Below are 24,039 nucleotides of genomic sequence, written 5' to 3' on the forward strand. Positions count from 1 at the left end.
TAATTTAAAACAAAAAGGTAGATTTAATGCAATAACCACATTAATCTGAGGATAAATAAATCCACAACAGGCTTTAAAGTTTGAAAACGTTTTCCTTTCTTTGCAGAGAGGATGGTTTTCTGAAAGTACACAGGACCGAAGACGTCAAAACAAAACACAGTGTCTTAACGTCTAGGTGAGACGGGGCCTGGTCCTCCCTGCCGCCCTCCCGACACCTGCCCCGGCCACGGCGAAGGCTTCTCTGAAACTCAGGAAGAGCCCTGGCTTCAGGAGTAACTTGATGGCTTGTTTCCCGAGTCGTCTTCCTGCGACCCCATGCTCTGGAAGGGAGGGAGAGAGGCAGTGCGCTTGTCTGCCCTGGCCAAGGGTTTCCAGCCAGCCCCAGACACCTACCCCCCGAGGACGCCACCCCGTGTACGGGCGAGGCAGGTCTGGGACCCCCACCCTCATCCCTAAACACACTTCCAGCCTGGAGTCTGGAAACGTCCCCAGCAAGTATGTCTCTGTGAACCTCCCCGATATGGCTTCTGGGCACAAGCTCACACTCCTGATGGAGGATGCCACCCTGCCCCGCCCGGCCCACTCCGTGAATAAGGGGGTCCCAGTCACCTTCTGCACGAACTGGGGGTTCACTGTGATCTCCTGGTCCATGGCCCTCAGCCGTTCGTCCAGCTCTATGCACCTCAGCATCTGCGTGGAAGACAGGCGTGGACGTGCTGAGTGAGCGGGTTTAGGGCAACTTCACCTTTTTAGCCTAGACTATTACTGTGGGTGCTACAGGGTCACAACTCTGGGGCCAGATGGATTCTGGAGTCAGGAGTTTTGGATTCCGCCAGCAACACAGTACAGCAGGACCTGGGGCAGCACCTCGTCATCAAACACGCTGAAATCTTTTGCAGTGAAACCTAAAAATATTCATTTGCCATCACATGAGTTACAAAAAAAACCTTCCCGTTTTCAGGGTTTTTTAAAGAAAACTTGGAATTGCCAAAAACAGACTGTGGAGACATACTGCTTTGAAGGTTCTGGAGCTGTTCAGTTCAATCCGTTTGCCTAAACAAAGGGAAGAAACCAGACCACCCACACAATGCTGGCTCACGTCCAGACCCCGGCAAGCACTCAGAGCAGGACGCGCTCCGTGGCCCACGCTGCTGCCCAGGGGCCACCGCGCATGGCTCGTCTCCTCCAGCTGCGCACTCTCCCCCTGCAGAGACGGGGATTCCTGACTGTCCGAGCTGGGGCTCCAGATTCACGTTACTGAAGGCTCTACAGTATAGGTGGCCACTGGGAACGGATAAAACTGTACCGATTCTAAGACCCTTCAAGTGTTTCAGGAGTTGAAGGAGGCTTTGGTGAGCTAGACAAATAAGCTAACCCACCATCTACTTATAACCGTACAACCTGGGAGAGTTCACCTTGAAATTAACTTTCTAAGAAATAAGATGTTCTTAGAAACTAGTTGGGAACTACCCGTATTTAGAGCTAAAATTATCCTGGAACATACAGTCAGTATTTCAGGTATAACACCATAAACACCAGCCCAAAACACCTGGCATTCGTATTTACCTCCTGATCAATGTTATGAAGCATGGCAGGGTTATTATATTTTTCAGGGTTATCATGGAAACTGACCATCCCATCCTTCTGATTAATACTTGCAAAAATTTCACCATCTTCTATCTATAAAAGAGAAATCAGGAAAGCAGTTTAGACCCAAAAACTATGTGAATATGCAGTGTTTCAATACAATCAGGAGAAATAACAGAAAGCAATAAACAAATAATTCTGTATGTGTATTTTTAAGCACCACCTGCTTATTCAAAGATATCTATTCAATACCTACCATGTGCACTGCGCCAAGATAGGTGTGAAGGGGTAAAATCCACATAAGGTAAATTAACCATTTTGTTTTATTTATTTATTTATTTGGCCATGCGGCATACAGGATCTTAGTTCCCCAACCAGGGACCGAACCCGTGCCCCCTGCACTGGGAGCACAGAGTCATAACCACTGGACCACCAGGGAAGTCCCAAATTAACCATTTTAAAGTGAACAATTCAGAGGATTCAACTACACTTGTGATGTGCAGCAACCAACTCTACCCTGTTTCAAAAGATTTCACTGCCCCCAAGGGGAACCCACCCCATTTAAGCAGTCACTGCCCATTTTCCCTCCTCCCAAGCCCCCTGCAACCACTAATCTACTTTCTGCCCTATGGATTTGCCTGTTCTGGATGTTTCATATAAATGGAGTCAGACAATATGTGGTCTCTGTGTCTTGCTTCTCTAGCATAATGTTTCGGAAGTGCCCTTACATCTTTAGAAAATTTCTGTGAGATATAACTGACGTGGCCGTTGCATTTTAAAAAGTGAAACCCTAACACATTTTTGTTTCACCCCAGTAGAAATTATCTTCTGGTCCTTTAAGAAAACTTTCTGCCAGTGTTGATTCCAAGGCAGTTTCAAGGTCTTTGTTCTTTGCATCAACTGGGGATTTATTTGTTTGATCCTCACCCCCAAATCCTGTCCATGAAGTAAAAAGCGAGAAGCCAATAAAATCCCAAACAGGTGTTGTTATTCTAACAAACTGCTCCCCAGGTGACAGTGGTCTGTCACAGTGGAACTGAGCTGCCTGAGCTGGTCTGCTCCTTTCCATCCTGGAAAGGGATGGGCCCCAGTTAATGAAACACCCACAGCCCAACACACACTAAACAGAAGGCGTAACTCTGACCCCATGAGCAAAGAGAGCTGCCTCTTCACAAAGGGGAAGGACATGCACACCGGGCTCACCACAGTGGCACTCTCTGTAATAACTACAACTGGAAACAACCCAAGCGTCCCCTGATGGGAACGGAAAGGCAGCCTCGTACAGTGGAACGCTGCAGCCCTGCAAATGAACCAACTACAATGATACGCAACACTGTGCATGAATCTCATGGTGTTGAGCAAAAAAAGCCAAAGTACATATGCTGTATGTTTCCTTTTATATAAAACTCAAAAATAGGACACAACTAAAAATAGGACGATAGAAATCAGGATAATAATAACCTTTCTAGGCAGAGGTAGGGCTGGAAGCAGGTTTGAGAAGGCTACACACTGTATGTTTCCAACTATATTACATTCTGGAAAAGGCAAAACTGTAGAGAAAATAAAAAGATCAGTGGAGGTGGGGGAGGGGTGAGAGGGACAAATAGGCAGAGCACAGAGGATTTTCAGGGCAATGAAAATACTCCATCCGACACTATAATGATGGATCCATGTCCTTATACACTTGTGCAAACCCACAGAACGTCCAACACCATTAACGAACCCTAATGTACAGTAAGGCCTTTGGATGGTGACACATCCGTGTAGGGTTGTCAGTTGCTAAGAACTGTCCCACCTGGTAGGGGTACTGACAAGGGGAGGCTGTGCACGTGTGGGGCAGGGAACCCTGTACTTTCCCCTCAACTGTGCTATGAACCTCAAACTGCCCTAAAAAATTGAGTCTTATTTAAAGAACCACCCCTGCCTTCATAAATTTTACATGGTAGGGCAGGATTTTTCAGGTGTGGCGTAATTGACATTTTGAGCCAGATTAATTCATTGTGGTGGGCGCTGTCCTCTGCATTGTGGGAGCTTGAGCAGCGTCCCTGGCTCTACCCACTAGATGTGAGTAGCACCCCCAGCTGTGACAACCAGAAACGTCCTCAGACATCTGCCCTGGCAGATGCCACGTGTCTCTGGCAGATAAAACATCGCCCGCTGGTCTGGAGCCTGTCAGGGTCCGTCTGGGCTGGGCAAGCACCTCACGAGCTGTGCCCGCACCACTCACGTACTGGTCCCCACCGCTGATGAGCAAGTCCGGGGAGGGGTGCGGCTGACCCACGGGACGGAACCCTGTGGGCAGTAAGGTGCTCTCAGCAGGCGCTCCAAGGCTGGGGAGGTGGGACAGGTTTTGCTTGTTTGGGATGTGTGTCTGTGTTTGGAGGATTACCTCCAAACACAGGAAAGGAAAAAACCTCCAAACATTTGTAAATTGAACTATGGAAAGAAAATACTCCATTATCACAACTGCAAAGTTTCATGACTCCTCATCCTGACCCGGCACCACTCCTGAAACCACAGGGGCGATCACCAGCAGGAAACGCAGAGTGCTGACGTTCTGCGTGAGAAGGTGCGCCGGACCCGGGCTGAGGACAGAGCTTTGCTCTTGGTGGATCAGATCAGAGACGTGCGCTTGTGTTAACAGAATAAGTAAGTAAATGATGCTATTTCAACTTGGTGGGTTACCACATAGTCATTTAAATGCTTATCCAGGAACTTCCCTGGTGGCGCAGTGGTTAAGAATCTGCCTGCCAGAGCAAGGGACACGGATTCGAGCCCTGGTCCGGGAAGATCCCACATGCCACAGAGCAACTAAGCCCGTGCGCCACAACTACTGAGCCCGTGTATCACAACTACTGAAGCCCACGTGCCTAGAGCCATGCTCGGCAACAAGAGAAGGCACCGCAATGAGAAGTCCGCACACCGCAACGAGCACCCAATGCAGCCCTGCCAAAGTAAGTAAGTAAATAAATAAAATAAAAATGCCAACCTTTAAAAAACAAATAAATAAAAAAACAAATAAATAAATGCGTATCTAAATTTGGGGAGTGGGGAGTTACAACTGGGAAGTAAATGGGTCTCAGGTGTCCTGTGACATTTGCTATCTGCATCTGGAGCTGAGCGCGTGGGTATCTGCTCTGAGTGTGGTCTCGGGGTGACACGGCCCAGAAGGGGGGTGAGTCAGACTGCCACCCATGAGGTCACCAGGCCCCTACCTCGCTGCACAGGACTTCTTCCTCAGGGCAGCAGGGCCCTGCCCCACATATGGCTCATCCGTGGCTCATCACAGACCAGCAGGCAGAGCAGCACTGCTTTGTGTCTCTTTGTATTATCTGAAATATTTCATGAGTGTTTTAAATGATATTCACAAAAACTGTGACGATGAAAATATAAATACGGAGCACTGCTAAGACACCACTGTGTGTAACACATGAGTACATGTCACAGGAAAACCCCAAAGATTGTAAGTCAATCAACGAAAATGTCCACAGTGGTTGACACTGGATGGGCCCCCTTCGTCCTCCTTTATATTTTCTATCGTAAACACCTGTTACCTTTACAAGGACAAAAATCCAGTGATTACTTTTTGAAAAATAGCAACACACTCACCATGTGCAAGACATACTTTTCTGCCTCCTGAGGTCCAGATAACTGCACACGACTTGCCATGTCTTGTAATGACAGCGTTAAAAAGGTCTGAAATTCAGAAGTTAATTAATCACAAGTAGAAACGCTGAGGAAAATTTTATTAAATGTGTACAGAGTTCTACTGAGTCTCTGAAAATTTGCTTTCCAATACTGTACGAGATAACTTTTTGTTGTGAAGATGACATGACTAAGGTTTTAGCCTCAGTTTTCTAGAGGACTAATGACTTTTAAACAGTATCCCACACGTGTGTCCTGTACATGTGAAATGACGTGTGCATCACCATTTCAGCACCGCCTGCAACGGCAAAGACTGGAACCACCTAGAAGTCCGTCAGTAGAGGGCTGGCTGAGTGCAGCGCAATTACACGAACGGACTCCTACACAGTTGTAAAAAACTTACTGAGTGTGGACACTTTTTATGAGCTGGAAAAGAATCCAAGACATGTGCATTGTTAAATATAAAAAAGGATGCAAAACAGGGTCTACAGGGCTTCCCTGGTGGTGCAGTGGTTGAGAGTCCGCCTGCAGATGCAGGGGACACGGGTTCGTGCCCTGGTCCGGGAAGATCCCACATGCCGCAGAGCGGCTGGGCCCGTGAGCCATGGTCGCTGAGCCTGCACGTCCGGAGCACCGCAACAGGAGAGGCCACAACAGTGAGAGGCCCGCGTACCGCAGAAAAAACAAAAACAAACAAAAAAACAGGGTCTACAGCATGCTCACATCTGTGTACAAGGAAAGAGTGCATACGTGTGACAGCACACATGCATACGAATGCACGTGCTTCTATGTGCACAGATGATCTCTGGAAGGATATCCGAGAAGCGGGTGACACCAGGCTGCCTCTGGAGAAAGAAAAGGCCGGCTGGGGTATAGGAACTGGATGGAGATTTTTGTGTCTTTGAATTTCGTATTGTAAACGTATTACCTTGTAAATAATATAAAATTGAAAAAAAATCACATTCGCCCTTCAAAATTCAAAGCTAGAATGTGTAAACAAATAGGGAGTTAAAAGGAAACCAGTGTTTATCATTGGTTTGCCTGGGACTTGATGAAAATGCCCCCTTTCAGGAACAAATTAAAAGAACTCCTTTTTTTTAGAGCAGCTGGCAATATTTACAATGATGGCATTTTCAGAGCAGGCCATGTTAAGACTGTGATGTTGAAAATTCTTAATAAGCCAATGACCGAAAATTCTGATACATATACTTTAGTTCAAAGAGTAGCACGCCCTCTCCAAATGAAACTACTGTTAATTCTAAGAAGTATCTAAGTAGTTTAGCGCCAATGAGGACTCAAAAGTGAACATTTCTAAATAGCCGGAACTGTCATTTTCCCCATTTCAAAATAGGGAGAAACTTCCACTTGAATGTCTACCAGAAGAAGACTGGTTGAGTAAGTTGTGACTATCTGTACAACAGAGTATGATGTACAGTCATTGTGATGCAGGCTTACGTTGCCATGGAAACAAGGTGAAGACAGTGAAAAAAGCCAAGTACAGAACAGCACATACAATATGATCCCAACTACAGTGAACAGCAGTGTCTACACACAGAGCAGAGGGATTTAGAGAAACGCCCACAAAACACAAATGTGGAGCAGACCTGAGCCTCACATGATAACCCCATTTCCCTGGTTGCCCTGCAGCCAGCCTCTCGTCCCGACACCCACGTACAGTACACCTGCTGAGACTTCTTAAAAAGCCTTTGACTTTTTTGCCCTTTGAATAACATACTAACCTGGCTGGAAAATCCTCTGATGCTCCATCTACTGTTCTAACACCAGGACATGATGCCACACATCCTCTATGGTGGCGCCCCTGCCCATCAGCAACTGTGATGCCCCCGCAAGGCCGCCGGGAAGGGCTTATCAGCCCAGCGGACTCAAATCAGTGTTAAGTCAGCACAGCAGGACCAGGACGCTGGTGACTGTGAAGCCATTGCCCCGCCCTGGACTGGCCACCTAAGGCCCTTCATGTTTGGTCGGTCACACTCTGGATCCGTATTTATCCGATCCAAAACGGAAAACTGCACTTTCCATATAAAGCATACCGACTTCTCAGTATAAGCTATCAACTGATTCCAAAGTGATGAACTGGGGTTGACTATTTCACAAGATAGTTTAACTGATGATTTTCGCAGTGATGCCTACTTATTAGATTCCCTAAGTTCTAATTCTTCATTTAACTTTCATTTGCCATTTTGTAACTTAACATTTTTTTGAACGTGCACTGTCTTTTCTCCTTGTTCACATTTTGGTTTTTCATCTAAACTCCCAGTACCAGTCACCTACAGGTGCAGCTGTTTCCCAGCAGCTCCTCTCGATGGTGAGATAGAAATTTATTGTACTTAGAGCAGCTGCATTGGCACCTGGACCAAACGGAAAACACTGTGGGGAGAATTCAGCTGCTGGTCACCTTGAATCTCTTAGGTCTGGTCTTTTTACCCTATGGGTCCAGCTGGTTTTTCTCTGACAGGACATTTGTTTTTCATCCTCTTTGAGTCGCTCTCTCTTTTGCGTTCTCCGTCTTCCTCTTACAGATTGATGTCTGGAGTGTGTGGAAGGGGCCTCCTTCTCATGTGCAATGACCCTCCCCTCCTCCTCCTCCTCGAGGAGCGATTCTCCCCACGCAGTGGCGGCCTCCCCGGCTGCCCCTCCTCCCCCTGGTCCCCTCCAGCCTCCCTGGCCCTCGCATCAACTGAGCAGCGTCCTTTCCCCTCCTCTGCCTGGAGCCCGACCGCACCGTCCTTGAGCCCCAGGAGAAGAGCTGCGCCGTCCCGGTCACCGCCGCTCTCTGTTGGTTTACTACCACCTGCAGCAGCGCCTTCCTGGCTCATGGGGAGCTGCGTTTTTGTTTTTACACTTTCCTGGGCGGTTTTAACACTTGATAGTAAGCGTATTTTCCGTCATCAAAAGCCATTAGGCTTATTTTCATCTTGAAAATAGAAAACACACCATTGGCTCACCTCCCCCAGCTCCAGTGTGCTGGCCCTGTGCCCCCGTGTGGGTCAGCCCGCCGCAGGTCCTGGGCAACATGGCCACGTCCCCGGGCTCCCTGTCTCTGCCTCCCAGGGTGGCCATATCTCCTACCTCTTGCTCTTCACCTGTCCCTCTTCTCAAATACCCTGCCCTAGCACTGGAAAGACCAAAAGCCCCTATCAAAGTGCCCTAGGGAGTCAGCGGGGGGAGCTCTTCCTCAGGATGAGACCCTGAGCTGCTGCCTCGGTGCTGAGGGGGACGAGGGGAGAAAAGGAGCCCAGGGTCAGGAGGGGCCCGGCCAGGGCCTCACCTTGGTGAGCCTCTGGATGTTCTTCTTGTACAGCGAGGACAGGCACTGCTTCACCAGCCCCATGTTGTTGTCGCGAGCGAAGGTCTCGCTGTGCTTGGTTACCAGGTTGCGGAGCTCCGAGGGGTTGTTGGTGGAATAAACTTGCGCTAACTCGTGGTACGCGTTGCTAAGAGGCTAAAGGTGTGCAGGCGGGAAGAAACCAGATTCGAAAGTTAGAGGAACGGAGCCTGTGTAAGACGCAAAAGAAAACATGGCACTAAATTTGGAGTAAGTACATTCAACATCCTTTACTGTTACCTAACAATTTATAATTTACCCAGAGCAAATGCATAGTTTTCAAGACCAAGGATAGACATGCACCATGGAGTAGTTTACTGTCAAACAAAAAAACCACCCACTTTGTAGTACAGAGCAAACTGCTTCACAGCAAGTGCAGTACACACAGTTAGTAAAGGCACACAGGTCTTTTTTCTCCATCAGTGGCTCTTGATTTTCCTCTTGATAAACCACTTTGGGAAGAAGAAGGAAAATTCCCACTCTTCTCAGTTCCCTCTCCCTCTCACACACACCTCACCGGGCGCAACGGGACAACCCGTTACTTCTTGGGGAACCAGAGACAACAGGGCTAAGGGCGCACTCAGAAATGTGCTGCTTTCACCATCGCACGTGTTCCCCTCTATCTTATTACGTGAGCATGCGTTGCCCTCTATCTTATACGCGCGTATGCGTTGCCCTCTAGCTTACTACGCGCGCATACGTTGCGCTCTATCTCATTAAATGCGCATGCATTCCCCTCTACCTCATTACGTGAGCATGCATTGCCCTCTATCATAATGCGCATGCGTTCCCCTCTCATTACGTGAACGTACGTTGCCCTCTTATTATGTGCACATGCGTTCCCCTCTATCTCATTACGTGCGCATGCGTTGCCCTTATTACGTGTGCATGCGTTCCCCTCTATCTCATTACGTGAACATACGCTGCCCTCTTATTACGTGCACATGCGTTCCCCTCTATCTTATACGTGCGCACGCGTTCCCTCTCTTATACGTGGGAAACCGGACCCAGGCCCACGAGTAGGTCTGTGGTCCGGAGACATGGATTCAAACCTGCATCCCCACCCTGAAGCCTGTGCCCTCTTCACCACTCTGATATCACCGCCAACAAACCACAATTGTGGGGAAGGAAGCTGAGTCATGGGGACCTCACCTTACAAAGGCCCTCCTCCTAGGGCCACCTGAATCTCCCCGGGAGCTCCCCAAACCTGCGCGTCCTTCTACCCACCCCCATGCCCCCATCTGTGACTAGCAGCCTGGAGCCCGAGAAGCACGACGGGCTCTTAGAGAAGGACATGGACCACCCTCAACAAGGCAGCACGGAAATCTTCTCATCAGGAAGACTCACACTGATCTAGTGAAATTTTGAATTTTGTAAAAGGAGGGTCAGCAAAAAATTTTTATCAGAATGATAGTGACTTCAGTTTAAAAAACAAAAACAAAAACAAAACCCCATGAGCATGTATTTAAAAAAAAAAAAAAAAAAAGTAGGTCATTTCTTCACGTGGTCCCAGGGCTGAGTCCTCAGGGAAACAAGAGCAGCTCTGTGAACAGCGCTTCGGGTCTAATAAGATTCCCTAGCACTTGGTCAAAGTGAGAGTCCAACAGAGTCAGCACTGCTTTTCTAGGACCTTAAACATCTACAGCTATGATCACCCAGAGCAAAAGTGTGAAAACAGATTCCTAGGAACATCGCGGTCCGTCAGGTGATCGGTGTGCACGGACTGGGAGGGTTCGGGCTCTGCCAGACGCCCAGCAGGCGGCAAGTGAGCATCTGCTAATTTAACGTGCTGGGAGAGCTAGGGCCCGTAGAATAAGACTACAGAGGGCTTCCCTAGTGGTGCAGTGGCTGAGAGTCCGCCTGCCGATGCAGGGGACACGGGTCCGTGCCCTGGTCCAGGAAGATCCCACATGCCACCAAGCAGCTGGGCCCGTGAGCCATGGCCACTGAGCCTGCGCGTCCGGAGCCTGTGCTCCACAACGGGAGAGGCCACAACAGTGAGAGGCCCGCGTACCGCAAAAACAAACAAACAAACAAACAAAAAAAACGACTACAGAGCTACGCATCACCACAATTTCCTATGAACAAAACATGTCACCTAAGAAATCCTTCTGTTTTAAAAACTCACCTTAATGAATCTACCCACAATTTGAGACGTATATTTCGGCAGCTGTTGCACTTTGCCAAGCAGTATCAAAGAAACGAGAATATACTTTTTATATGCCTCCAGCATGATATGACTGACAGCCATAGCAGGAGTGGCGATGGCCTGAGCAGGAGTGAAGACAGCAAGGGAGCTTGAATTAGGAAAAGAGCACTTATACTAAATCACGACCTTTTAATAACTCTAGAATTTACCCTTTGAACACATCCAACTCACTGGGCTTTGGTGTCTTCACCAAGCTGTGCGACTATCACCATTACCGAATTTCAGAACATTTTCACCCCCTAAAAAGAAACCCCAGGCCGTCAGTGGTCACCGCCCACTCCCCAACCCCAGGCAACCACTGCTCTACCTCACGTCTCAATGGACTTGGCTACTCTGGACAGTGCATATAAATGGCTTTTTTCTGTGTGTGTGGCCTCGCTGCGTGGCTTATGGGATCCCAGTTCCCCAACCAGGGATTGAACCCAGGCCCTGGGCAGTGAGAGCACAGAGTCCTAACCACTGGACCGCCAGGGAAGTGCCATAAATGGCTTCATGTAGTCTTTTGTGAGCAGCTTCGACGTGACATTTTCAGGGCACACCCCTGCAGTGGCCTGTGTCAGGACCTCATTCTGTGTTATGGGCAAACAGTGCTCCACCTTTTGTGTACTCAGATCCTCAGCTGGCGGGCATCTGGCCACATGAATCATCATGCTGCTATGAACATTCATGTATGTATTTGAGTGGACATTTGTCTTCACTTCTCTCGGGTGTAATCCTGGGAGTGAAGTGCTGGGTCATATGGAAGTTTTAGGTTTAACCTTTTGAGGAACCGCCAAGCTATTTTCAAAGCGGCCACACCACTGTACATCCCCACTGGCAGTTATGAGAGTTCTGAGTTCTCCACATCCTCATCAACACATTACTGGCTCTCTTTTTAACTTCAGCCATGCTAGTGTGATTTGATATCACACTGTGGTTTTGATTTGCATTTCCCTGATGACTAGTGCTTTTAGCCATTTGCCTAACTTCTTTAGAGCAATGTCTATTCAAACCCATTGCCCATTTTTAAAATTTTATTGTTGAGTTTTAAGACATCTTTGTACATTCTGGATGTAAGTCTCTTAGAAATGTGATCTGCCAATATTTCCTCCCATTCTGAGGCTGCCTTTCCACCTTTTTCCACCTGGATTCATGAGGGTTAAGAATTCAAAACTATCACACCCAGATCAGCCCAAATGTTCCAAATCAGAATCCAAGCCACTGAGCCCATAAGGCACTTCTGAGAATTATTCAACAGAAATACTCATGCAAGTGCATAAGAACACAAGTGCAACAATCCACACGCAAGACTGCTTTAATAGTGAAGCTTTAATAGCGAAGCAACAAACCTGCTTCAAGCGCCACCAATCGGGGGCTGGTAAACTGCCAGGTCCACATGTAGCATGGGGTAAGAGGAGGAGGCTACTTTCACTCTTTACTTTATATAATGCTGTGTGATCTGAATTTTTTTCATTAAGTACATCCTTCTTTTGGATTTTAAAAAGGCAGTAAAACAAAATCTGTGTCACCTCCTGAAATTAAGGTACTAATACTACCTGGAACTGATGTACATCACGAAGACACAACGCCATGAAGTAGACTGCCACTTGGGCAAAAGAGGGACTATGTGGATTATCAGGTAAAAGTCTTCTAGCTGTAAACATAAACATGCTGTGTCTTTGACACTTCAACTCTCTGTGACAGAACCGCGCACCTTCCTGCCGCGCGCCCATGTCTCAGCACCCCTAGACCATCGGCCGGCTCATCCCGCCTCTGCTGGGCTGCAGAGCCACCGCACGTTCAGTCGCTGCAGGTGTGTGCTCGCAGTTTTCTGAGGAACTGAAATTGTGATCGTACGGTCAATGTAGTCCCCTGGAAGGTCCTACCTGACCAGTCATGTCCTTGAAAGATACCGCCCCTGTCAACAGCACCTGTGGTCACCCTGCCCTAGGCCCCCAGCAATGCTGGTCAGCCCCCGCTCACTGAGGCGATGCCCACTCACAGGTCTGCGCGGGGATTTCTACAGCATCTCAAATACACCATGAGCTCCTCTGAGGCTTGGAATGTCTTTTATTACCCGAACATGTGCTCTGAACAACTTATGAACGTCTGGCAAATTTATCCTAAAACACTGGTTTTAGCCAGTACTGTCTATCTTTGTTAGACCCTGAGTGAAGCTGCAGAGCTGCTCAATATGTCTCATTACACAGACACAAAGGTGGGGGGCACTTTTCACTGTGTACTCCTTCACACCCTTTGAATTACAGACCAGAAGAACGTTTTATTTATTAAAGTAAGAAAAACTCGGGAGTTCCCTGACAGTCCAGTGGTTAGGGCTCAGCGCTTTCACTGCTGTGGCCCTGGGTTCAATCCCTGGTCGGGGAGCTAAGATCCCACAGGCCACACGGTGCAGCCAAAAAAAACAAAGAAAGAAAGAAAAACTTAACCGAACGTCACATCTGGTTTCAGAACAAGAAGATGCGTCAAAGGTCACTCGGTTCCATCCCTTCCCCACACGCAAAGGAAGCTACAAAGTCAAGAGGCACACACAACTCAACCCAAACCAGATGGGGGTTGTGGCAAAGCCTGGTCAGACCTGCCCCACAGTGCCCATCCCTCCCCTGTCCTGCACCCCTGGCCACAGGGAAACAGCCTCTGAAAGGACCCTCCCCTGCAGCTCCAGCCGGGAGCCTGCGAGCTCACACGCCCCCGGGGGAGCGCCGACTACCTGCTCGTAGAAGTAGAGTGCTCGCTCGAAGTCCTTCAGCCCGGTGTAGACCATCCCGCCATAGTAATAGTAGCACAGGAAGTGCCTGGCCTCGTAGGCCCCATTCTCTTTGCAGATGTCCACCATGTCCACGTCCAGGTATGGGAGGGCGGGCTTAAAGCACTTTGCCAGCAAACACAGCTGTGGAAAAATTGACACGAAGCCATCATTCTAGGTGCACTTTGGCTTTAGCGGAAAGAGCAAATTTGCAGATTCCGGAAAGTTCTAGAAAATAACTGGCTTTACATTTTATTGACTAAAAGGATCTAAATGTCAGCACGTTATTCCATTTTCTTAGGCATTCGGAATACAATAGCATTTCTTTAGAAAAGACTAACCGGCTATGACATAAAGGGCCCCACAAATAAAGCAAAGCCCATCTATTTACAGATGCACGACAAGTATGACCTTTTCTCTTCACTGCCCTGGTGAAGTAAGAACAGTTTCTCTCCAATCACTCCTTTTCCATGTCTGAACCCCTCAGGTAAGTGTAGGGAATGTGCAGCTCAAGAAAGCAAGATCCAGCAAAGTTCTGTGTCTGGGTGATGCGGCACAGGGCACGCACAGGCACAAACTCACTGTACACCTGAGATCTGCAAACTCTACTGTATGTACGTCACACCTCCATCACAAAAGTTTTTGAGAAGAAATAAAGAGGGGACTTCCCTGGTGGCGCAGTGGTTAAGAATCCGCCTGCCAATGCAGGGGACACGGCTTCAAGCCCTAGTCCGGGAAGATCCCACATGCCGCAGAGCAACCAAGCCTGCACACCACAACTACTGAGCCTGCGCTCTAGAGCCCGTGAGCCACAACTACTGAGCCCGCGCGCCTAGAGCCCGTGTTCCGCAACAAGAGAAGCCACCACAATGAGAAGCCTGCGCACTGCAATGAAGACCCAACGCAGCCAAAAAATAAAATAAAATAAAATAAATAAATAAATAAAGGGAAAAGAGTGCACGTCTCCATGTGAAATTAGAACACGTGGTTGAAATAATCCATATACCATGTTATTCATTAAAGAAACAATCTAGATACCCCACAGGGACTGGCTAAATCCATGTTATGGAATTCTCTGCAGCTGTAAAGCACTGACAGAGAATCATCTCCAAGACACAGTAAGAAAAAAGCAAGGTACATAAGACATTGTATAGATTAGTATTTGTGTTTAAAAAACTAGAGAGAACAAATATAAACATATCTGCTTATATGTGCATAAACATCTTTGGAAGGATGCCTAGGAAACTACTAATTCCAGTTTCCTTTGGAGAGAAGGGATGGGTGGCCAGTCAGCAGGTGGGAGACGGGCTTCATTATATACCCCCCCCTTTGCCATCTGGGTTTGGAGTCACACAAAATAAAATAAATACATGAACAACACTTTAAAGTGTAAGAAGTCACCTGGTTCGTCCTCAGGTTCCAGAGCTCCTTACTGGGATTGTTACAGTCACAAGCGCTACTCACCCCACCTGTCCCCACATCACGAGCTGACTAGCTGGGCCTCAGTCGATGGTTTGCGTTCAGTAGCCCCAAGATTCCCTTCCCAGCAACAGGGGCAGCTACACATTCCGAGGCTTAGAACACAGCGCCATCTTCACCAAGTCCAACCGTGACTCAGGGCAACCCCTAGCTGCTCACCTGGCAAAGGTCAGCATGGACGGAGGTCAACTGGTTTGTGTTCATCTGCATCTTGTCAATGGCCTGCTTAAGGACGCCGATTCCGCGCAGGGGCTGTCGGAAAGGACACCTGTCAGCACGCTGGGTCCTAGGTTGTCACTTAGAAACGAAAGTAACATACTGATGGGCTCTTCTAAACCACAAGAGGAGGGTCCCACAGCCTCTCACGAAACTTCTGTCCCTATTCAGTCAGAAAATGTTGTCTTAAGCTGTTTATTGTGATATGTAGAGTAATTCAGCACAACTTTTTAAATCATAAAGCTTTTTCTAATTATTGGAGATCAATAATCAAAAGCAACATTACATTTTCAACAGTTCATTATACTTACAGCTAAACAAAAATTTTACAAATTATTTACAACAGATGAGACCTATGCTTAGGAGACTGAACTGTGGATAAGGACGTTGGCATTGTCCCGCAGGGCAGCCTAGGTGTCACCTGTAAATTCTCTCCAGCAACATCTCTTACCTGGTGGTAAATTACTGTTGAGAGTGATACACAAGCCCCTTTTACAGCACAAGGGGCGCTAGAATGGCAGTTCCAAGCACAGACGGACCGTTTTCCTGCCCTGACCATGAATAACAAGACCAAGGACCACACGAGGTGCAGTCGGCTTCTGGAGAGGAGGTGTGACCATAGAATGGCTGAGGAACTTAACATGTTTTTTCAGTAAAGACTTGTCGGGTTTAACCGTCTCCCTCAAACAATAATTATGTGGTGCTCCTACAAAATACCAACTGGTTCTTTGTTTTCAGCCTCTTTTACACTAGTTTAAGGTTGAATTTCAAATCAAAAAAACTTACAAATTACAACTTGTGTCAATATCACAAAAAATAAAGAGTTTACCAGATTAAAGGAAACTAAAGACACACAACAATGTAATTCAACCCGTGATCTGAGATTTTCTTCTGTTATAGAAGATATTAGTGGAACAACTGGTAAAATCGGAATCAGGTCAGATTTGTTAAAGGAGTCGATCAGTGCTCATCCCCTCATGTTGATCACCGTGCTGTAGTCATGTAAGAGAACGTCTTAATTTGTCCTAATTTTTAAGAAACACTCGCTGAAGCACTCAGGGTAAAGGGGCATCACATCTGCAACTTTCTTTCCGTGGCTCAGGGAAAAGAGAAAAGAATGAACAAGTATGGTAAGACACTAACACCTGGGGACTCTGGGTGAAGGGCATTTATGGCAATTAATTATACTAACCTAACAACTTTTTTGTAAAGCCAAAATTATGTCATAATTGCAAGTTAAAAGTTTTATTAACAAACAAAAAAGCGGCATCTTACAGCACAAGGGGTGCTAGAACGGCAGTTCCAAACACAAGCAGCAGCCTCCCCCCTTGAGGCACTACTCCTGTGGTCAGAGCCCCGCAGAGGATGCTCTGAGCTCTCCACAGTGACCACATGCGTCCGAGCATTAGGGTCTCAACACCAGGCTGGAACCCTCACACTCAGCGCATTGTGCAGTTTAGAGGCGTGCGAAACAGAACTATAAATACTCAAATAACATTCTTACCTGTTTTCTTTCCACAAGTGCATTTGTTAGCTGATGGCAAAGCCCAGCAACTAGACACAACAATAATAAAATATTGAAAATATAAATGACTACAGGGCAGAATACATTCCGTGGCAAAGAAGAAAAAGCTGTTCCCCTTACAGGTGTCCGTCGCATAGCGAATGTGCTCCCCGTTACAAGTGCTGATGAAGAGCTGAACCTGTGAGAACAGCGTCTCGAAGTCAGGAACGCTGGGCATAGAAAACTTCACAAACCTACAACACAGAGAAAAGAAGCAACTTGTCCTGGCGTCTCTCAGGGAAATGGAGAAGTCTGTCCGTCCTGCCTCCAATGCTGTGTGAAGTTAAAGGAGTCACAGTACTTTTAAAAATGAAGAACTGGAATCTGTGAGATTCTCCTGGCCTGGTTCTCTGCACAGTCAAGACACAGAACATGGACACAAATAGAGGTTAAGAAAAATATGCTTAAAAAAGAACAACTTTTACCCAGAGCAGTTAGGCAAGAAATACAACGCAACCAAAAAAGAACTTTCAAAAAAGAAAACTCCGTCAAATGAGGCCAAATATCAGGTTGCCCTAATACCCGTGAAGTAACTGAATATAAACTCATAACCAAAAATTTCTTAAAATACTTTTCTTTTGCGGTCCAATGTGCTTAGTACTGCTTTATTCACCTAGAAACCCGCCATGTGCAACTGCCTGAGCAGAACACACTGAAGCTACGGGCTGGCCGGAGGCCACGGCGGCGGCTCACGGTCACGGTGCTGCCCCAGGACCCAGGGGATGCTGGGTGACCTGGGAGAAAAACTCGCTGCAGGGCAGGCCCGGAAGGAGCGGAGCGCTGAGAAGAGGGACGACTCAGGCAGGTGGCCCAGCCCGAACCACCGGGCAGACGGTGCCACCAAGGGCTACCGTAAACACCAAGAGGGGGTCGGAGAGGTTTCGAGGGAGAAATCACATAAGCTACCCCCACTTAGACATTGCTTACACGTAAACCGCAAGCTCTTCTTTAAAAAAAAAAACAAAAAACTGAATGGTTTAAACTCATTTCAAGAAAAATCCAATGGGTATTATTGCCTAACGACAATTTCTCCATCTTTCAATTTGTACTTCCATCTATACAGTATTACTTAACAATGCCACCTTACATCTATAATTACACTTTCCAAGTATCAAAATATATCCAGACAATCTCATTTGGGCTTCACAATAGGTCAGTAAGGCATTGTGATTTCCATTTTATAAATAAACATATGAAGCTCAGGGCCTCAAACCTCATAATCAGCAGAACATAGATTCAAACCCAGGGAACCTGGAAACAAGGTCAGGGTTCTTCCCAGGTTTCCTTTAACTGATATACAACGTAAAACACCTTCTAGTTTCAAACAGCTTCCACACACATCACCTCACTTGACATGCACATCTGCATAAGCTGACGCGTGTACAGATCATGCTTTCTGTTCTTTTAATCGGAAACCACAGGCGGCAGAAATCTTCCCCAGCCATCCCAACCCACAGAACCTCCTGCAGCGGAGGCCCTGCTCCACATCTGCATCGTCTGAAACAGTGGCTACAGGCAGCTCCCGAGCCCTTGAGGTGTGGCAAGTGCAGCTGAGGAACTGCATCTTTCCCTTCACTCATCCGTAAAGATTTACATTCAAACAGGCACGTGAGCTACTGGCCACCCGCGTTCCGACGGCACCTTCCTCCTGACGCAGACCTGTCTCAGAACCTCAGTGCAAGTGGAGCCAGACCCTCACTTTAGGTCAATTTCTTCTCAGTTTATTTACATTACCTCAACTTTCGTAACAACCACAAAATCCCAATTTATAACACTACGACATCAAGAGAAAAGAATTCAACTGTCAAAGACACAGAGTCACAAGAGTTCAACAGACCAATTGAAATAACGTCTATTTAACTTGGCCTTAAAACAGCTTAAACTTGTACAGCAACTATAGCTTTTTTAAAAAGGGAAAAAAAAACCCAGCTTAAACTTGTCTGAAGGCAATTGGAAGCAAGGCTGCTCTGGATCACTGGTAACTTCACTCGGTATAGCCCTGTGCCCTGTTCTGTCACTCTTCCCTCTTTTCTTTCTAAGTTAGAAAGTGGGGAGAATCCAATGGACTACATGAACAGAAGTATTCAGATAAACGCAAACTACAGTGCCCTCAACTGAGATGGCCATTCATTTTTAAAAATACATTTCAAAATGTGTATAAACGTAAGAGTTTTAAAAGATGATAAAACACAACAAAATATAAAAGCACCTGCTGTATAGCACAGGGAACTCTACTCAGTGCTCTGTGGTGACCTAAATGGGAAGGAAATCTAAAAAAGAAGGAATATATGTATAGTTGATTCACTTTGCTGTGCAGAAGAAACACGACATTGTAAAGCAACTAGACTCCAATAGAAATTAATTTAAAAAAGTAAAATAAATAAAAATAAAAGCAATGATTAGCCGCATCGAGTTAAAGGTAACTACTACAACGTGACTTCAGTTGTGCAAGAGAGCTCACTGCCATTGACAGGGCTTACTGCATACACCAAAAACCCCAAAGCCAGAAGGTGCAGCGGTGAGGTTAAGCGTGCACAAGATCACACAGGAAGACGCCCTTACAGAACAGCAAGGACTCCCAAGGAGTGCTCCTGCACGTCCAGAGCCCCGAGCACGGTGTCCAGATGGGATAAGTTCTTCGCAAGGAGCTCCCCACTCTTGTTGATCAGTTCACAAAGCTGAGTCATCTGCCCTGGAAAACAGGAACGACACTGTCATTCAGTTATACCATTAACCAAACCAAAGCACGTCAAATCCCAGGCTTCACACCTCAGACCTGCAGGTGCCTGATAGTGATTTCTTCTCCTTCATTTCAGACGAGGACCCAGAAGGGCCAAAGACATCCTGCCTGCAGCCTCAGCACTAAACTTCCCACTCTCCTCTGGCCCCTGAAGGTTTCCCCTCTTCTCCACTCCCGCTTCTGGTCCCCCAAGCCAGCAGTGTCCACATCACCATCAGCACCACCGCACCTCCAGGACTATGACTTCATCTTACGGCTAAGCCTCTCGGTTCGCTCCTTCCTCTCTCCTCCACCTTCCCTCAGAACCCCACCATTTCCTGTCTGGACTCCACCGTCTTCCAGGTGGTCCGCCTCCTTCCATCGCTCTCCTCCAGCCCACAGCCCACGCTGGCACCTGTCTGATCTTTCTGAAGTACAACTCCCATCACACTCCTCCAAACGCCCCCCTCAGCCCCGTCTGGCCTCCTGAGCCTCCCCGCACACACCAGCGTCCCCGCTCTTGCCTTAGGTCTCTGCACTGCTGCTCTCCAAGCTGAGTGCTCCCTCGCCACTCTTCCACGACCCCCACGACCCGACTCACTCACGTCAACAGTCAGCCCGGGCCCCCCCTCCCACGGCTCTTTGTCCTCTGTGCTCTCTGCATCCCCGGGATCCTGGTGTTAGGTCATTCACATGAACTCAGGGGGAGTGTCGGCTCTTCCCCAGCTTCAGAACGCAGTGCTTGCCTAGCACCCAATCAATCAACAAGCAGCTTGTTGAATTAATCTAATTGATCCACCAATCTTTCCCCAATACCACAATATTATGTCTTAACAACTAAGGTACAGAATCTAATTAGGCCAGAATTGGACTCACCAATTTCCCCCCAAGGAATTTTCTTTTTTAATTGAGATATAGTTGATTTACAATATTATATAAGTTTCAGGTGTACAAGATACTGACTCACAATTCCTAAAGGTTATACTCCATTTATAGTTATTCTAAAATATTGGCTATATTCCCTGTGCTGTACAATATATCCTTATAGCTTATTCTATACATAGTAGTTTGTACCTTTTAATCCCCTACCCCTATCTTGCCCCCTCCCCTTCCCTCACCCCACTGGTAACCACTAGTTTGTTCTCTATATGTTTCTTTTTTGTTAGATTCATTAGTTTCTTGTATTTTTTAGATTCCACATGTAGGTGATAACATGCAGTATTTGTCTTTCTCTCTGTGACTTACTTCACTAAACATAATACCCCCAAGGTCCGTCCATGTTGCTGCAAACGGCAAAATTTCATTCTTTTTTATGGCTGAGTAGTATTCCACTATATATATATATATATATATATATGTACCATATCTTCTGTATCTATTCATCTGTTGATGGACACTTAGGTGCTTCCATATCTTGGCAACTGTAAACAGTGCTATGAGCACTGGGGTGCATGTATCTTTCCAAATTAGTGTTTTCATTTCCTTTGGATATATACCGAGGAGTGGAATTGCTGGATTGTATGGTAGTTCTGTTTTTAGTTTTTTGAGGAACCTCCATACTATTTTCCACAGTGACTGCACCAATTTACATTCCCACCAACAGTGCACAAGGATTTCCTTTTGTCCACATCCTCGCCAACATGTGTTATTTATGGACTTTCTGATGATAGCGACTCTGACAGGTGTGAGGTGGCATCTCATTGTTGTTCTGATTTGCATTTCCCTGACGATTATCAATGGTGTAGACTCACCGATTTTAATGGGTTATTCTGATGACAGACACCACGGCCACACTCTACTCCCACATCCCACCAGCTGTTTTCTGGTGACAGTGGAGGGTACACATAAGTCCATGGGCATTAACCTCTCAAGTTTCCTCCTCAACAGTTCTCTTTCACATTTTGAACTTCAAGCTACCCATACCAGCTATTTCTATTTAGTAACTGAGTGATTTTTCCTATTAAAAAACACTTAGGGGCTTCCCTGGTGGTGCAGTGGTTAAGAATCCACCTGCCGATGCAGGAGACACACGTTCGAGCCCTGGTCTGCGAAGATCCCACATGCCACGGAGCAACTAAGCCCATGCACCACAAATACTGAGCCTGCGCTCTATAGCCTGCGAGCCACAACTACTGAGCCCACGTGCCACAACTACTGAAGCCCTTGCACCTAGAGCCCACAACAAGAGAAGCCATCGCAATGACAGTAGCCCCCGCTTGCCGCAACTAGAGAAAGCCCGTGTGCAGCAACAAAGACCGAACGCAGCCATAAATAAATAAATAAACAAATAAATAAAAATTACTAAAGAATAAAATTTTAAAAATTTAAAAAACACTCAAATGGTATAATGCTTAAAATCCAAGTGACTGTAGCCAGGAACTTTGATAATTCCTAGAGCTTCTTACTATACTTTTAAATTCTGACCAAAAATAAGCATTCCATTATCATCACACTCACTGCAAAACAATAACAAAGAAAGTCCATGATCTCATTAGATATCACCTTTCAAAGTGATAATACTAGTTGAACTGGGAAATATCAATACCAACTCATCATCATCTTGTTAGAGATCTCACCGGCAGGAATGAAATAGCTTCTTTGCAGTGATTTGCATCACCCACAATTAAGCATTTCAGTCCATGCTTTTCCCCCAATTAAATAACCAATCCTGAGATGAGACCTAAGAGGAATGCTGGGTCACCCTGAAATCATAAGGCAGTCACCTCGTGCAGGCCAAGGGGAGACACACCTAAGGGCCACAGCGTGCGTGTGAAATGAACCCAACCAGATGGGGGCCAACGAAACGTCCTCTAATCAGAGAAAGCTGGGACATTATGCCATTCCCTTCACTTAAGGTTCATGTGAGAAAATTCTGAAGAAGAGCTGAGGAAACACGCTCATTAACGTTTGCTATTCGGGGAGCATGAGGCACAGGCACGAGGCACAGGGGCAGGGCAACTGTCCTGTGCCTCTCTGTCCGGCACGCTGCTCCTAAAGCAGCGACTTGCACAGAGCGTGTGTGCAAAGCTTTCAGATAAGTGATCCTGCTTGATGCTCACGACCACAGCCCTAGTTCTGTCTTGTAAATAAGAATACTGGCCCGGGGAAATTAAGCGGCTGGCACACCGAGCGACCGAGACAGGACTCCAGCCCGAAGCTTCTAGGCACACGGCACCGCGGGAAGGAGAAACTTAAGTCCGTGGCACGAACGAACGCATGGATGGCTTCTTCACGCCTAGAGAATATGGTTCACCTGTGAAGCCAACTCCTATCAGTAACGAGAGAAACGAGACAGAACCGCCGCGCTGCGCCGCGCCCCACACCTGAGCAACCTCGGGGCAGCGCCTGCCCTTCTTACACAAGGAGACGAACTCAGGAGAGAAGCGTGCCTGCCCAAGGTGACGCAGCTCCTGCAACTTTAACGGTTCCTCCCTCTCAGTCCTGATAACTCGGCGGAGTAGGGCCATTTCTATTCCACAGATGAACAAACAGGGTGGGGAAAGAGGCCTTACAGCAGCGGCCAACTACTTTAATTCTGGGCCCAGGGCTCGATACGCAGGTGATGAAACGAACGAACCAACGGCATGAAAATTAGTAAGAAAATTAACAATGGTTACAACTCCGCCCGCAAGAGGGGAGTCTGGAGCCAGGGCCCCCGGGGGACGTGCGCGCCAAGCCGCGAGGGGCCCCGCCGCGCGGCCAGGTCGGGAGGGGCCGCCGGGAGCCGAGACCGAGGGGGCACCGACGGCGGGGGGCGGAGGCCGGGGGTCGGGACCCGGGCGGAGAGGCCGCCCAGCTCGCGCGCTCGTCAGCCCCGGCCCAAGCGCCGAGACCCCCGGCCCAGCCCGGACGCAGGCTCGCGGCCTGCACCCACCGCCTCACCTTGGGCCGAGAGCTGGCGGACGCTGTTGACGAACTGCTCCAGGGCAGACGCCATGTTCCCGGCGGCCCGGCGGCAGAGGCGGCGCGCGCGGGATGAGGACCAGCGACCCAGTGGAGGGCCTCGATGGCGATGACGTCACTTCCGCCGCTCAAGCACCGCGAGATCTCACCTACCTGGGACCCAGCTACTGTTTCCATGGAATCCGCTCTAGGGATACCGCGCCGGAAGGCACCTTTCTTTCCCTTCCGTCTTCGTTCTGTGCACACGCGAAATCGCTCCCTGGGTTTAACGGAGATGGTGGGCAAAGGAAGGAACTGAACTCCTAGTTAGGCACATCCTTTCCGGATTTTGTTCTGAATGGCTGTCCCGTTTAACACCTTGCCAAATCCTCCAAGCCCGGCTTAATTGCCACCTCTTCCCTGAGGCTTTTCCTGCGAGGTAGTAGTCCGGCCAGGCAGGCAACATGCGGTCAAATCCCTTGTCTACCACTTAGTAGCTCTGTGACTCTGGGCAAGTACCTTGGCTGTCCTCTGCCTTGTTTCCCCATCTGTACAATTCTCACGATAAACCACGTAAAATACTTATGGTTGGAGGGGAGTGGTGTGAAGTGGGGCTGCAGGATAGACAGGGACCACGTCAAGTAAGCTG

General features: G+C 47.7%; 1 protein-coding gene across 1 annotated transcript; it reads right to left on the minus strand.

Moving 5' to 3' along the window:
• Nucleotides 1–23,524, minus strand: COPS3 (COP9 signalosome subunit 3). Its single transcript, XM_082602789.1, has 12 exons — nt 23,391–23,524; nt 19,352–19,481; nt 16,871–16,983; nt 16,730–16,779; nt 15,169–15,261; nt 13,495–13,674; nt 10,707–10,847; nt 8,522–8,695; nt 5,197–5,283; nt 1,567–1,680; nt 610–690; nt 1–320 (listed from the first exon to the last, which is right to left on the minus strand). Exons 1-12 carry the CDS (start codon nt 23,443–23,445, stop codon nt 267–269), a joined length of 1,272 nt encoding a protein of 423 aa, XP_082458915.1. The 5' UTR covers nt 23,446–23,524; the 3' UTR covers nt 1–266.
• Between the last annotated feature and the right edge of the window lie 515 nt (nt 23,525–24,039).

Source organism: Mesoplodon mirus (genome assembly GCF_964341445.2).
Source record: "Mesoplodon mirus genome assembly, chromosome: 18".
NCBI lineage: Eukaryota > Metazoa > Chordata > Mammalia > Artiodactyla > Ziphiidae > Mesoplodon > Mesoplodon mirus.